Below are 15,102 nucleotides of genomic sequence, written 5' to 3'. Positions count from 1 at the left end.
CTGAGCCTTGAATCTCTAATGAGCAGAGCTTACTATAGAAATAGGAGAATCAAGGGAGAATTGATGTTCTGATGGCCAACTGTTTCCAAAACAGTGAGACATCAACTATGCCAAGTAGAGTTCATGGGATAAGCAAGGTGAGAATTTCATTTGGATGATTAGTTTTGGCAATGTTTGTTTACTGATGAAATAAATGAGCAGTATCAGTAGAATAATGGAGAATAAAGCTAGATTATCATAGATTCAAATGTTAATGGTATAAGAAGTGAGGGCAATAAGTACATGTGACAGTCTTTCAATTTGGTTATCAAGAAGGATCAGAGAAATGGGATGGCAACTGATAGGGTAAGGGATAAAGAGCTATTGTAGCATGCATATGCTTACAGGAATAACCATTATGTATTTGTTATAGAAGACACAGAGGAGAACTAGAAAGCTCCACATAGTTGACCAGAGGGCTGGTCTTAAGAATAAGGAGAGCGTTTCCAATATAATTGAGGGAAAGGCAAGGCACATGGATTCAGATAAAATTAGGCTATTCATGTAATGAAAGAACCAAATTGACTCTATTTTGCCTCTAAATTCTTAATGAGATAGAAAGAAAGATTATCAGAAGTGAGAAGGGGAGGAAGTGTTGGATTTCACTGGTAGTCATCAGATTTCAATTCACTCTAGGAAATGATCCTGCAGCAAATTTCACTGAAAGGAAACCATGTCCCTTCAAAGTTTACCAGTTACTACAATATACCTATTTCTCTGTCTCTCTTTCTCTCTATCATCTATGCATCCATCTACTAATAAGCCTCATTCAAAGGTTTGGCATTCTATAACCTCACAGTATGTATTTGTATGTTCTTTTTAATGATATTTGCCTGTATTTCTGAATCTAAAAACTGAATAAAATGACAGAAAAGAGAAATGACACTATTCCCTGTGTTCCATTTCACAAAGCCAGTCATTCACAAACTATTTAATATGTTTAATTGCTATTACTTTCACAGAAACATTCTGGTAGCATAAAGAGGTAAATTCCAAGTTATACAGATTTTTTTGAAGGACAGGCATTCAGGCATCTTTGCCTAACAAGAGCTATAGCCTTGTGTTTTATACAATAGGTTCAGTGAGAGCTAGGAAATCCATCTGCTTTCTGCTATAAATCATAATTAGAAATCTATATGATTGGAACCTGAGTTCAGTTGGGTGGAAAATTGGTCATTTGACTTAATAGGAAGGAAAGCTTTATTTAAAAATGCAACACCACACTCAGCTGCCAACATAATTTAATAAACTCTCCTGACAATTATCTGGAGACATGGGCATGCTTTATGCTATCAGAAACACACACAATTAAGTGTCACTAATCACTGAGTTCTTGAAGACATTTTCCAATTCATAGAATATATTCCTTTAAAAGATGTTTTTCTCTGAATTTAGACGTGCTAGAGGGCTATTTTAGGATGCAAATTGCATGAACTAGTAGGTAGGAGAGAAAGTTGTGGAGGAAGCTATAAGCATGAGAATGAGGAAGGTTAAGAATTTTATATATATATATATTTTAAGAATTTTTAAAGAATTTTTTAAGAATTTTATATATATATATATATATATAGAAAGAGGAACTGAAGGAATAAGTATATTGTAGAAGGTTTGTGGAAGTTGAATGTTGTGAGAAATTAGGTTGAATGAGATTAGAAGGAAATAATTTTAAAGTTATCTCCTATATCTTATAAGTCCAGATAGCAGGATTATCTGATTCTCTACCTCTTTGTTCCTTGCTGTATTTAACTGTCCTGAGTAATGGGCTCATAGGTTGATGTCACGTGTTAATTTTTTTTGATATAGAATAGGCAGGCAACTAATTTAAGATCTACAGAGCTGGAGGTACCTGCAAGCCATCCCACTCCTCTCCCTGTCATGTGTAATTCTGTCTTCCATCCTCCTACTTGTCAATCAAAACAACCCCTTTCCTGGGATGTATCTACTTTACCAGGAATTGGGGCGGGGAGGGAAGACACTATGAAAATATGCATATTGAACTCCATGTGGGATTTACGGAGGTACCATAAAACTCCTAGGTGGTTTCATGTCTGTAGAGGCACCTCTATCCTACCACCACCTCATAAAAGCAGTTGCTGGAAGGTTCTCTCCCACCAGAGACCCCCATTGGAGGAGGTACTGGAGTACTCGGTTTCTCCTCTCCAACCATTTCTCCTTCTGACCCACTGTCCAATCATGACAGGTATCTTTCTGTGTGGGCACTGTGGCTCACGTGTGTGTGTGTGTGTGTGTGTGTGCTTTCTCACCTTCTTAATAAAATTTACCTTATTTGTGTCAGCACTATGAAGGCATCTGTTTGTGCATAACAAGGACCTGGAATGAAAATTAATCTCCCACTTCACCTTTAACTAAGATTTTTCTTTGTAACTAACCTAGTAATGAGGATTTGATGTGTCTCTGGGGGCAGTCTTCCTGTGTTTTCCGTTGTCTTTATTGAGTCATGATTGGTTAAGAGTCTTAAAGGAGTTAATAATCATCTATTTTAGAATGTTTGAGTAGTCACCTTAACTCTGCTTAGATCTGGCCCACAGTTTTGGGTGAAAACACTCAGATTAAATGGATTATTACTTTTACAATGATCTAAGATCTTATTATGGCCACCCAGTTTGAACTGAGTCTTTCGATTTTGAGACTTACTAGCTTTGAGAGCCTTCCAAATCTGGATTACTGCATAAATCAAATTTTCTTAGTGTGCTTGATGCAAATAATGAAAATTATAATGTCTGCTACTAGATTGTAATTCTGTTTTTAAGATGCAAAAATGATTTTTATGATCTGATTGGTTATACATTTTCTATGTTGAGGTTTGTGCCTATTGCCTGTCAGACTTCCATAGAAGTACAATTCCTAGCAAGATAATGATGGCATTGTTAGGTAGGAATTCAGATATGAGTTTATGTGTGTGTGACAAAGGCCTAAGGAGTTGACACCAAGGTCCAGCATCTGCATCGCAAAGTCATCCCTATAACCTTCCAGGTGCAGCCCAGTATCTGCACTTCAAACGCCCTGCCCCTTCTACCTGATAACCATCCTTCCTCTAAGGCCTCAGACTCCAGGGCATTCAAGAACACAGAAAATAGGAAAATACAGTCAATACACTTTACTTCCATTTAGATCATGTTATACTCTTTACACATTAAATACAACAGTCTTAAAACTTTTATCTCTCTCTATATATACACACACACAAACATATATAATGTCGCAGAGTGCTGTCATTTTTAGTTCAAGCATCAATTATTTAAGAGACTCCAGAGAAGCAGTATAGTCTATTATATTAGTCCTTATTTTTATCCATGCTGATGTTATTTCCTTTCTGAAGTTCCAATCTTTCTTATTGTATTATTTCCTATTTCTTTAGAGAACATTCTTTAGCAATTCTTTAAGGGCTAGTTTGCCGGTAATAAATTGACTTTTTTTCCTTTGTCTGAGAATGTCTGTACATTTTTCCTTCATTCTTAAAGGATATATTATCTGGATACAGAATTCACAGTTTACAGTTATTTATTTTCAGTACTTGAAAAATGTGTGCCACTTCTTTCTGGCCTCCGTGGTTTTAGATGAGAAATATCCTGCCATTTGAATCAGTGCTTCTGTATAAGTAATGTACTATTTCTGTCTGGCTGCTTTCAAGGATTGTTTGTTGTTAGTTTTCAGAAGTTAATGATGATGTGTCTTGCCATGGATTTCTTTTGCTTTAAACAGACTGGAGTTTACTCAGTGTCTTGAATCTGAAGGGTTATATATTTTATCAAGTTCAGCAAGTTTTCAGACATTATTTCTTTAAGTAATTTTTCAGGCCTACTCTCTCCTTTCCCTCTGGAACTCCGACAGTACAAATGTTAGTTCACTGTTATTTTCTTACAAACCTCTGGAACTCTGTTCAAGTTTTAAAAGTCTATGTTTTTCCTGTTGTTTACATTATGTAAATGCTGTTGATCTGTCTTTACCTTCACTGAATCAGTCACCTCCTTTCCATTCTTGAATCCATCCAATAAGAAGTTTATTTAACTTATTGTATTTAATAAGTTCTATAATTTCCATTAGGTTCTTTATTCAACTTAGACTTTTTCCTGAAATTTTACAAGGCTACTTCAAATGTTTGCTACTGACAAGTGTGTCATGTGTCAAGTAAGGCTGAGGAAGGGCTAGGGAGGAAAGCAATGGAGATGAGAGTGTGCACTATGGACCAGCGAAGTGATGTGGTAAAGTGAAAACATGAGAAGGATAAGTTTTGAACAATTGCCAGAAGAGAATGCTACAGGGAATTCATTTGAAAGACAGGAGGTGGCAGTAAGGGAATAGGATTCTTGAAATTGAGGTTATAGAGCAATTGAGGTTATTGGAAATGGCTTAGTCTGGAGTATGAACATTGGCATGGCTAAGGTTGAATAAAGAATATGATAACTGGGGGAAAGCAAGCCAGTTATGGAAAAAATCAGCTATGGGGATATCAAAGTCAGCAAGGATTTTAACAAATATAGTGTTGGAACCTGAGCTATTTCGTTAAATGGCATAGACACCAGACCCAGAATTTTTTTAGGAGAATGGTCTAAAAACAGAAATGTAGAATGGGGAGAATGTATTTCCTACCTCCATCCACTACAACTAACAGAATTTAGAAGAATGAAAGTGGCAAAAAGTAATGAGTAGTTGTGCCCTATCAAAACAGGGAAATCCAAAAATGAATATTTTTATAAAATGCATTCATCTTTTTCCCTTTATGAGATAACAGAAAAATGTAAATTTAATCTCTATAAGATTACATTTTGACTTTACCAAGAGATGGTGACAGTAGACAGTTATTTTCTAACTACTCATAGAAATATCACAAGTCATATCTATTTGATCTTACTTTTAAACTTAAATATATGTTGACATGTCAGCTAAAAGAAAAAAAGGTAAAAATTTTAGTTCAGGTGTAGTTGAATTTTTGCTTTATAAATTAGAGCTCCAATTACATTTGACAGAGTCATAATGATTTTCATTTTAAACTCTTCTTATCACACATACTTTGTGTTTTCTACATTTTTTTACTTTAAATTAATACAAATTAGAGATGATAGAATATTATAATGAATCTCATTAACTGAAAATAAATGTTTATCTGGAATTGGAGGTTCAGATTGTATTTTTTCAATAAAAATGAAATATTATGTGAAATTTAATGTTTGTATAGCATAAAAGAATAATTCTTGTTTTTTTTTTTTTTTTTTTAGAATGTGCCAGACAAGTAACAATGCCTGGTTTAGAACATACTTTAGCTTATCAGACTCTAAAAATTAAAATGAAAATACTAAGTCTAAAAAATCATGTTTCTCAAAAATAACACAAACATGCTAATGCTGTCACATATTTACTATCACTCCAAGCTTTCTTTATTATTTCTTTTTCTTGATGCTGTTTTATATTCCAGTGATCTTTTTGTTCTTATTTCTTCTATGTCTTCTGAATATGGATGTTCTTATTTCTTCTATGTCTTATCAGTGTTGATAAGTGCCCTATTTTTTAGGCATATTTTATTGTTTCCTTCAAGAGAGGCATTTTGCTATTTGATCCCAGCATAACAAAGATATCATTATACCAATAAAATTAGAAAGGATATATTTTATTTTTCAAAATCTCTCTCCCTAACTCATATCCTGTTTGGTTCCCAAACTAGTAAAAAATAGATATAATTTTAACTTTATTCTAAGCTTTTCTTATGTAATTTTTGAAACCTAGGAAAAATATTCCAATTTTTATTTTATTTTTAAGATTTATTTATTTATTTGAAAGTCAGAGTTACATAGAGAGAGGAGAGGCAGAGAGAGAGAGGTCTTCCATCCGATGGTTCACTCCCCAATTGGCCGCAAGGGCCGGAGCTGCACCGATCTGAAGCCAGGAGCCAGGAGCCAGGAGTGAGGAGCTTCCTCCAGGTCTCCCACATGGGTGCAGGGGCCCAAGAACTTGGGCCATCTTCTGCTGCTTTCCCAGGCTACAGCAGAGAGCTGGAGCAGAAGTGGAGCAGCCAGGTCCTGAACTGGCGCCCATATGGGATACCGGCGCTACAGGCCAAGGTATTAACCTGCTGTACCAAGTGCCAGCCCTCTCCTCCACACCCCCCCCCCCCCAATTTTTAAAGAATAAGAAAATATTCTAAACTTAGCAATTAAATTGGATTAACTTCCAAAATCCAACAGTTCTATAAGAACTCTTACTATGAATGGTATTAATCTAATCAGATAGCGACAGAATTTTTTTAGTTCTAATTTAAAGATTCTTATTTATAACTTCCCAGAGGGGCCGGCACAGTGGGATGGTGGGTAAAGACACTGCCTCCAGTGCCAGCATCCCATGTGGGTGCCGGTTCGAGACCCGGCTGCTCCACTTCTGATCCGGCTCTCTGCTGTGGCCTAGGAAAACAGTGGAAAATGGCCCAAGTGCTTGGGCCCCTGCACCCAAATGGGAGATCTGGGAAAAGCTTCTGGCTCCTGGCTTTGGATCTGCTCGGCTCCAGCCATTTCGACCATCTGGGGAGTGAACCAGTGGATGGAAGATCTCTCTCTCTGTCTCTACCTCTCTCTGTAACTCTGTCTTTCAAATAAATAAAATAAATATTAAAAAAAAAAACAAAATTAGAAAGTTCTTCTTGTTTTTGCCCTAGGTTCAATAGCCATGTCTCTGCTCTGGTTACATTATCTTCCTGGTCATTGATTTTTAGGCTTTTCAACTCTAAACTGTCTCCTGAGTTACAACTACATTTTTCTTCTGCACATGGATATCTAGTTTCTCAGAATAGATATTACTCTACATAGAGTTGCCCCTTCGTCTTCATGCTAATTTTTTTCCCGAAAGATTTCTCTTTCTCAGTTACTGGCATCATTAGTTACCTAGTTTTATCTTGCCAAAAACGTAAGGGTCAAACTTGCTTCTTTTTTTGTTCCCCTTACTGCAAATTACCAGAATATTGGTAAATACTGATAACAAAGCCATCAAAACATATCTCATTTCAGACCATTTCTTACCAGCTCTACCATTTTCATCCTTTATTTCAGGATCACATGCCACAGTATAATCACACAGAGTTACTATTTTGTAAAATACACATTTAGCCATATCACTATTTTATTTAAAACTTTTTTGTGTTTTTAAAATTTTATTTGTTAACATTTTATTTCAGAATAATTTTATACTTACAAAACAAAAATTGCGAAGTAGTAATACCAAGAGTTGTGTGTTCTAGATTGACTGTAGTAGGTGAGGTTAGAAAAGCCCCCACGTGCTCTATTCCTGCTGATTTTTCTCTGCTCAGCTTCTCCAATCTTCCCCACCCTTCACTGTGCTGCTGCATCACCATTCTCAGCCAATTCCTATCTAAATTTAGCAATTTCTCCTCTTTCTACTTGTAACAGTTTTACCTCAACTTTTTGTTTAATTTCTTTCAAATATTTACATGTCTTCCCTGAAAACAGCCTCCACTAACTCAATCTCTCTAAACAATTAAAGCTTTTTACATGGCTCTTCATCCATCTGTTCTTTATCTCTTCTTCTCCACAAAATGTTAAGGTCCATGAAGCAAGAGTTATTTTCTCTAACATTTCCTACAGTACCCATAGCAACCCCAACAGTTCCTTGCTCAATTTGCTCAAGATCTAATATTTGTTAGAGACTATTATATGCTAAGATTCTGTTCTAAGATATATGAATACAACAGGGAGGCAAAGAGACAAACAACTGAAGTTTCCATGATAAAGGGAAGAGACAATGAACAATTAAATAAGGTTGGTGGGGATGGTGAGCAGGGAAGAAGGGTGAGAAATGTCATGGTGTGGATGTGAAATTCAGGATATGGAGGTTTAGAAAATTCCTGAGAGGGTGATATAAATGAGTGAATTAGTCTTCAGAGATGGCTCTAATAAATTTCTGAGATTTTTATATCAATCTATACCTTCTATTCTTTGTGTAAAATCATAGAATATTTAGCAACTTTATGTATCAGCAAAAAAATGGTAATCTGACATTTGTTTTGATTTTTTTATTTGATATGTACAGTGTATTTCCAAACTTCATTGTTACTAATCATGACCAAACATTACATAAATTGGCCAATGGAGAGTGGATTTCAGTAATATTATACAGGATGAGAATTAAGAGGCATATTGCATTTCCATTTCTTTTGTGCTTTGTCCAGGCACAATCAGAACATATTCTTGGCATGTCCTAGAATGAGTAAACATATACAGCAGTCCTTATGTTGTCACAAAATCTAAAAGTTTCCCTATCAGCATATCCATAAGTAAGAAAATAAGTGCTTCTGGTGATAAGACACTGAGATTAGTGGGTTGTTTGCTGTAAAGTATTAATGTAGCAATCACTGACTAATTTACTATGGTGATAGCTTTGCCTAGTACATAGAAGCTAGAAGATGGATAATACAATTGAAAAGCATAAGGAAAGGAGTGTCTATAATGATAGAAAAAGTGTAATGGCCATTTACAGAAGTTTGGGCTCAAAGGATTCAATGCACTAAAATCCACATACTTGTATCATAATGATAGTAGAATGGATTTTTCCTATGTTTTGTGAAAAACAAAGAGCATAATTATCATACGTGTTCTTAGAGCTAAGGTAACTGGGTTTACAGGATAATAATTTTGGTTTATTTCTTTCTTTTAAAGCAGATCCACAGAGAGAGAAACGGAGAGAGAGAGAATCCTCCATCCACTGGTTCACTCCTCAAATAGCTGCAAAGGCCAGGGATGGGGCAGACCAAACCAGAAGCCAGGAACCTTGGCTTCCTACCTCGGGTTTCCCATGTGGACACAGGGGCCCAAGGACCTGGGCCATCTTTCACTGCTTTCCTTGGTGCACCAGCAGGAAGCTGGATCAGAAGAGGAGCAGCCAGGACCTGAACTAGCACTCACATGGGATGCCTGTAGCCCAACCTGCCACATTATAGCTTGGCCCCCTTGGTTTCTTTAAATACATTACACAAAGCACTTCTCAGACACTATGTAGTGATTTCTATTCCGTTAAGCACTGTACATTTGTTTCAGTGTCAGCATAGAAACATTAGCATTGGTAGTTTCATTAAAATAAAAAAAAAACAAAGAAAAAATAAAACTTAGTGGACCATTGCTTAAATCAACAACTATTTGATTACAGGTGACACTGAGCATATTTTCAACATTCTTTGGCCATCTATATTTCTTCTCTTGTGTTACTGTTGCTTTTAATACATTGCAAAGGTTGCAAAAGTTGAAGTCAGACACAAGGAAGTACAGCTCTGCCATTAAGCAACTGTTTTGATTCTATATAACTTCAAGTTTCTGAATTGCAACTTTCTCAATTCAGTGAGAATAATAACATCTATATCATGGAGTCATATCAAAGGGGACAAATGAGTGAGATTTAAGATGCTGATACACTGGGGCCAGAGTTGTGGCATAGTGGGTTAAGATATTACCTGCAACTCTGGCATCCCACGTGGGTACTAGTTGGAGTCCCAGCTGCTTAAATTCTGATCCAGCTCCCTGCTAATCTGCTTGGTAGGGCAGTGGAAGATGGCCTAAGTCCTTGGGCCCCTGCCACCCACGTGGGAGACCCAGATGAAGCTCTTGGCTCCTGGCTTTGGCCTGGCCCAGCCCCGGCTGTTGTGGCCATTTGAGAAGTGAACCAGCAGATAGAAGATCTCTCTTTGTGTCTTTCCTTCTCTCTCTGTAATTTGTCATTCAGATAAATAAAGTAAGCCTTAAAAAAAAGAAGATGGTGATATAAATGACAATAGTAAATAAAAGAAAGCCATTAACCTATTTTTGGGATACGTCAGTAGTGATTATTATTTTCAATTCTTATTTTTATATTATATTAAGATAATTCATACTTTATCATATTAACAATTGTGCTTTTGTAATTCAAGAAAGTTATTTTTAAGCAAATTAATAATTTTGAGATTTAGATTTCTGAGCAATTTCATCATTTCTAAGATTTGCTTCCTATTCATCAATATTCAAATGGAATGGTTAATATATAAGAAAAATATATGTACATTTTATAATAAATTTGTAAATAATATTTAGCTTTCCAAAGATATAGTTATTTTTCATGAGTATTTCATCACACTAGTTATTTATAATATTCCAAAATTTTCCTTAACTCACACACAAGTATTAAATAGCATTCCATTCAACTATTCAAAATTCCAAAATGAAATATTTAACAAGTCTTGTGTGCTATGGAATGAAAAACAACACAAGAGTAATAAATACACATAAATATTATGCAATCCATGTTTTCCTCTTAACTAAAATTTGTTTCTAAATTATAATACTGTAATTTAATTTTCACTGAATATTTAATTTTCATTGAATAGTTAATTTGCATAATTAAGACAACAGATGCATACATCATCTATGTAATATGAGAGTATATACAATGATATAACATAAAGTAAAACTCCTGTACCATGTATATGACTCATAGTACTAAGCTTGAAGGCGGAATTCTCAATGAAGAAGCTATCCCAGCAATGATCAACGGCAAGTCGCCTGGAATCTTCCTGAGCTAATTAAAAAATACAAAGATATTGCACTTCAGTATCACATTCAAGAAAAAAAACTCAATGGAGATGGAAATAGAATGAAAATTCCTCTATGGTAGAAAATTACTCTGATAAATATTTTTTGAAGTATATTTTGAAATGAAATTTAAATAGCATTTTGAAGAACATATTCACTGTTGTGTTTTTCTATAATATTAAAAGTATTATAAAGTCAACTCAAAAAATCTTGGCATTTTTGAAAGCCTATTTGAATTTATCATCTAAAAATGGATTGTAGAGCTTAATAACTTTCTGTAAAAATGAGACAAGCTCTCTTGATAATGAAATACATGATAATGAAATACATAGTGCTACATGTATACATTTCAAAAACCAATATACATACATTGAAAGGAATGCTGAGAATTTTATTATTAGAGGTGTATAATTTAAAAAATGTTTTGGACAATATCAGTGTTTATGAAAATGTAGTCTTTTGATAATATGCATTGGGATAGCTTGTGAAAGGCCTTACTGCCCAGCAGAATAAGGGAGTGTGGACCTGGATTGCTTACTGAATTTTGGGAGCTACTAATCAAGAATAATGTGAAAGGAGTTCTAAATATTAAGGTATTTAAACTTTTTTTTTTAACTTTTATTTAATGCATATAATTTTCCAAAGTACGACTTATGGATTACAATGGCTTCCCCCCCATACCGTCCCTCCCACCCACAACCCTCCCCTTTCCCACTCCCTCTCCCCTTCCATTCACATCATGATTCATTTTCGATTATCTTAATATACAGAAGATCAGCTTAGTATACATTAAGTATGGATTTCAACAGTTTGCTCCCACACAGAAACATAAAGTGAAAAATAATAGATGATTTTTTTAAATGATGATGAAATCAGAGCAGACCTATTGTCATGTTTAATCCCAGTGAGAGTCAAGTTGGGAATTGATAATTTCTTTTTTTTTTTTTTTTTTTTTTTTTTTTTTACAGAGGATCAGTTTAGTATGCATTAAGTAAGGATTTCAACAGTTTGCACTTTATGTAAAAATATTTAAAGTCCTTGTAAGCAAGTAGCATCTCAGATCACTTATCTAAAAATTAGTTATAATAATTCTTCTAGTTTCCCTTATTAAAAAAAGAAAGTTTGTGTGGAGAGCAAAGTAAACTAAAACAAATAATCTAATTAAAGTATAAAGAGACAATTAGTATATTTGATACTATAATTTTTCTCTATATAAAATGCAATTCAAACTTCCCAGAGTGTTTACTTATTAATTCAAATATTTAAAAAGTTGAATTCTGAATTTGGAAGCAATATTATTGAGGTTGTCGGACTTTTTCTTAGAACTGTTTATGTCTTCTCTTATGAACAGTCATACTGACCCTGATTGGCAGTTTGTACTGATTACCACAACCTTAGTATTAACATTTTTTCAACTCTGGATGTATTTTAGATAAGATTCAAGAGGGCCTCGAGGGACAAAATTTTCAAAAATTGATTCTACTATTTGAAAAGAACTGCACCAGGTATTTCCATGTCCTGTTAAGTATGATTAGCTTATCATAATTATGCTAGATTGTGTGCGTTAGTACTTTACTGCTGGTGAACATCATGGTCAGAATTAACACTAAAAAGCATTAGTCACAACACTTTGTTTACATTGATCAACTCTCAAAATGGAAGCTGATATCTATAATATTAAAATATGACATTAACTGTATGCACATCTTTTCCCATAGTGCTATTTTGCTTTACTCTTCAATAAACTGCTGGTGTCTATTTTATCAACAAATGGAAACATTCATTTAGAAAGGGATAAAGCTATGAATTAAGGTTACTCTTGACATTAACGAGCACACAAAATAGCAGGTATGGCATACAGCTATATTAGCAAAGGTACCAACATCTAATGGAGATGTGTCCTTTAATTTGTCATATGTAGGCCAGGATTGTGGTGCAGTGGGTAAGTTGCCAGTTGTGACATTGGCATCCCACATCATAGTGCTTGTTTGAGTCCTTGCTGCTCCACTTCTGATCCGTCTGCCTGCTATTGCTCCTGGGAAAGAAGCAGAAGATGGCTCAAGTACTTGGGCCCCTGCCACCCACATGGGAGACCAGGGTGGAGTTCTGGGCTCCTGGCTTTGGCCTGGCTCAGGCCATTGTGGCCATCTGGAGGGTGAATCAGTGGATAGATCTCTTTTCTGTTGCTCACTTTCTGTCACTCTGCCTTTCAAATTAATTAATTAATTAACTTTAAAAATATTTGTAGTATGTGTACATTAGACTCTAATTTCTAACATATTCCTAACATTAGAATTCCTATATATTTTTGAGGAATATGCATTGTGATATTTGAATAATATCATAAGAATCTTACAATCCAACAAATTGCATATTTGGATTTACATATAAAATCCGAAGAACCTGACTTGGTACATAACTACCTAATCCTGATTCTGGCTCCACAATGTTTAAACCATGATTTCAGCCAACATACTCCATCTTGGTTTGGTTTTCTCTGTTATAAAATGATCCTGTTGAGGCCGGCGCCACGGCTCACTAGGCTAATCCTCCGCCTTGCGGCGCTGGCACAACAGGTTCTAGTCCCGGTCGGGGCACCGGATTCTGTCCCAGTTGCCCCTCTTTCAGGCCAGCTCTCTGCTGTGGCCCGGGAGTGCAGTGGAGGATGGCCCAAGTGCTTGGGCCCTGCACCCCATGGGAGACCAGGAGAAGCACCTGGCTCCTGCCATCATATCAGCGCGGTGCGCCAGCCGAACCAGCGGCAAAGGAAGACCTTTCTCTCTGTCTCTCTCTCTCTCTCTCACTGTCCACTCTGCCTGTCAAAAAAAAAAAAATCCTGTTGAACTAATAGATCTCAAAGTGTCAACTACCTCTAAAATCTTTTGATGTTCTGAAAAGATGTTTGAGCACTATCTATAAAATAGCATATAAAAAGCAAGAAAAACAACATACTTGTTAGTATGATGTCAACGGTGACATATTGCAGGGTGGGATTTTTGAAAGTTATAACGAGAGATGAACGAACACCAAGGCATGTGATTACTCTTTGTATGTCCATAGTCCTAGGGTACAGTCCTACTCCAGAGAGGTATACTTTCCATTCTTTGAACTGTTTGAAAATAAACATTCATGAAATATGCATGATGAATGAATATATTTTATTTGCAATATTTAATAAATGTAATAAGACAGATAAGAAAAGCTTTGTTAAGCTTTAATACTCATTGTTTTATCTTTCCTTTCTTTTCAAATTCTCTTGATTTTATTGAAATCATTCTATATGTTTTTTACATGGGAAAGAAGAGGGTAGATGACAATATTTAAATACCCAATGTATTTCAATGCATTTAAGGTTATTTATAGCAATGTAAAGGAGAAATGTTAATGGAAAACCTTGCATTTCTTTTTAAGGTCTTTTTTAAAAGATGAATTTGTATAAAATTTGTATACCAAACACTACATGAGGTTTCCAAAATTGTAAGGTGAGTTTCCAATGAAATTAAGATGACTACCACAAGAAGGCAATGGAGGTGAGGCAGATATTAAACTCTCACAAAAAAACTATGTGCAACTGTATGCCATAATATTTATCCCATCATCTAGTGCAGCATATTTCCTGTGATCATATAATATGGACAAATGGCTCAATAATTTTGTGGAGATTAAATGTTTTTACTTAAGTTTCAAAAATTTTCAAAAAATTGTTTGAAAGTGTTCTCTTTGTATTTATTTAGATTAGAATAAAAACCCTTTGAAAGTATAACAAACCGTGACTCAATTTCAGCTGTCTTATACTTCTCCACCAAAAACTTTGCCAATGTTGTAGGTGAGCAAAAATATCAGAGAAAAACTGACGAACAACTGAACGATGTCCTAGTTTACTCTCCTTCACACTATATAAATGTTTCTATTTAAACTCCAATAAAAAGAGGGAAACTTATTTTGTGTGGTAACAAGAAATCCATAAAATGCTGTCTCTTACAGGATTAAAAGCCAAGTTTTACTTGCGTATTATCTTCAAATAACTATGTTACTGTTAGTCACATATTCTATTAGCATAATAATATAAGTTTACTACATTTTCAGTTATGATGTCCTAACTTGATTCTACTCAACTGACTGACTGAAATGACATTAGTTTACTTTAAGCCACTGGGAATGAGCCAAACTAGAAAAAGAAGTTTGTGTCTTAACGTGTTCTCAATTGGCCTGGAGTGTTGGAGTTTTTATGCTAGAGCACATCTCACTACTCTTGATCACTGATATCCATCTGTTGTCCCACCACTGATTAGTTTATCTACTTGGCTACAAAGAGGGAAATTAAAAAACAACTCAGTGAACAGGTGAATTTAAAAAACAACAATTTTCAGCCCATTGTTTTTTTTTTTTTAGCTTTTTTAAAGGTCCATTTCTGGTGCTCCTGAAAGATAAAACAAGTGGAGGCAAAAGATAGGAAATCTGGTTTGCACACTGAGCAGAGCTCCAA

The 15,102-nt window shown here is 35.1% G+C and overlaps 1 protein-coding gene across 1 annotated transcript in view; it reads right to left on the bottom strand.

Annotated features, from left to right (window-relative positions):
- CFAP47 (cilia and flagella associated protein 47) overlaps positions 1–15,102 on the bottom strand; it is a 375,387-nt gene that overhangs the window by 57,506 nt on the left and 302,779 nt on the right. The window contains exons 58-59 of the mRNA XM_089324690.1: positions 13,569–13,725; positions 10,504–10,602 (exon numbers count right to left, since the gene is read on the bottom strand). Of these exons, the coding sequence (XP_089180816.1) occupies positions 10,504–10,602; positions 13,569–13,725 (256 nt within the window). The remainder of the gene's footprint in view (positions 1–10,503; positions 10,603–13,568; positions 13,726–15,102) is intronic.

The sequence above is a fragment of the Oryctolagus cuniculus genome, chromosome X, assembly GCF_051225735.1.
Source record: "Oryctolagus cuniculus isolate XC-2025 breed Fujian yellow rabbit chromosome X, ASM5122573v1, whole genome shotgun sequence".
Classification (NCBI taxonomy): domain Eukaryota; kingdom Metazoa; phylum Chordata; class Mammalia; order Lagomorpha; family Leporidae; genus Oryctolagus; species Oryctolagus cuniculus.
The sequence above is the reverse complement of the archived record's forward strand: the minus strand, read 5'-3'. Positions and strand labels throughout refer to the sequence as shown.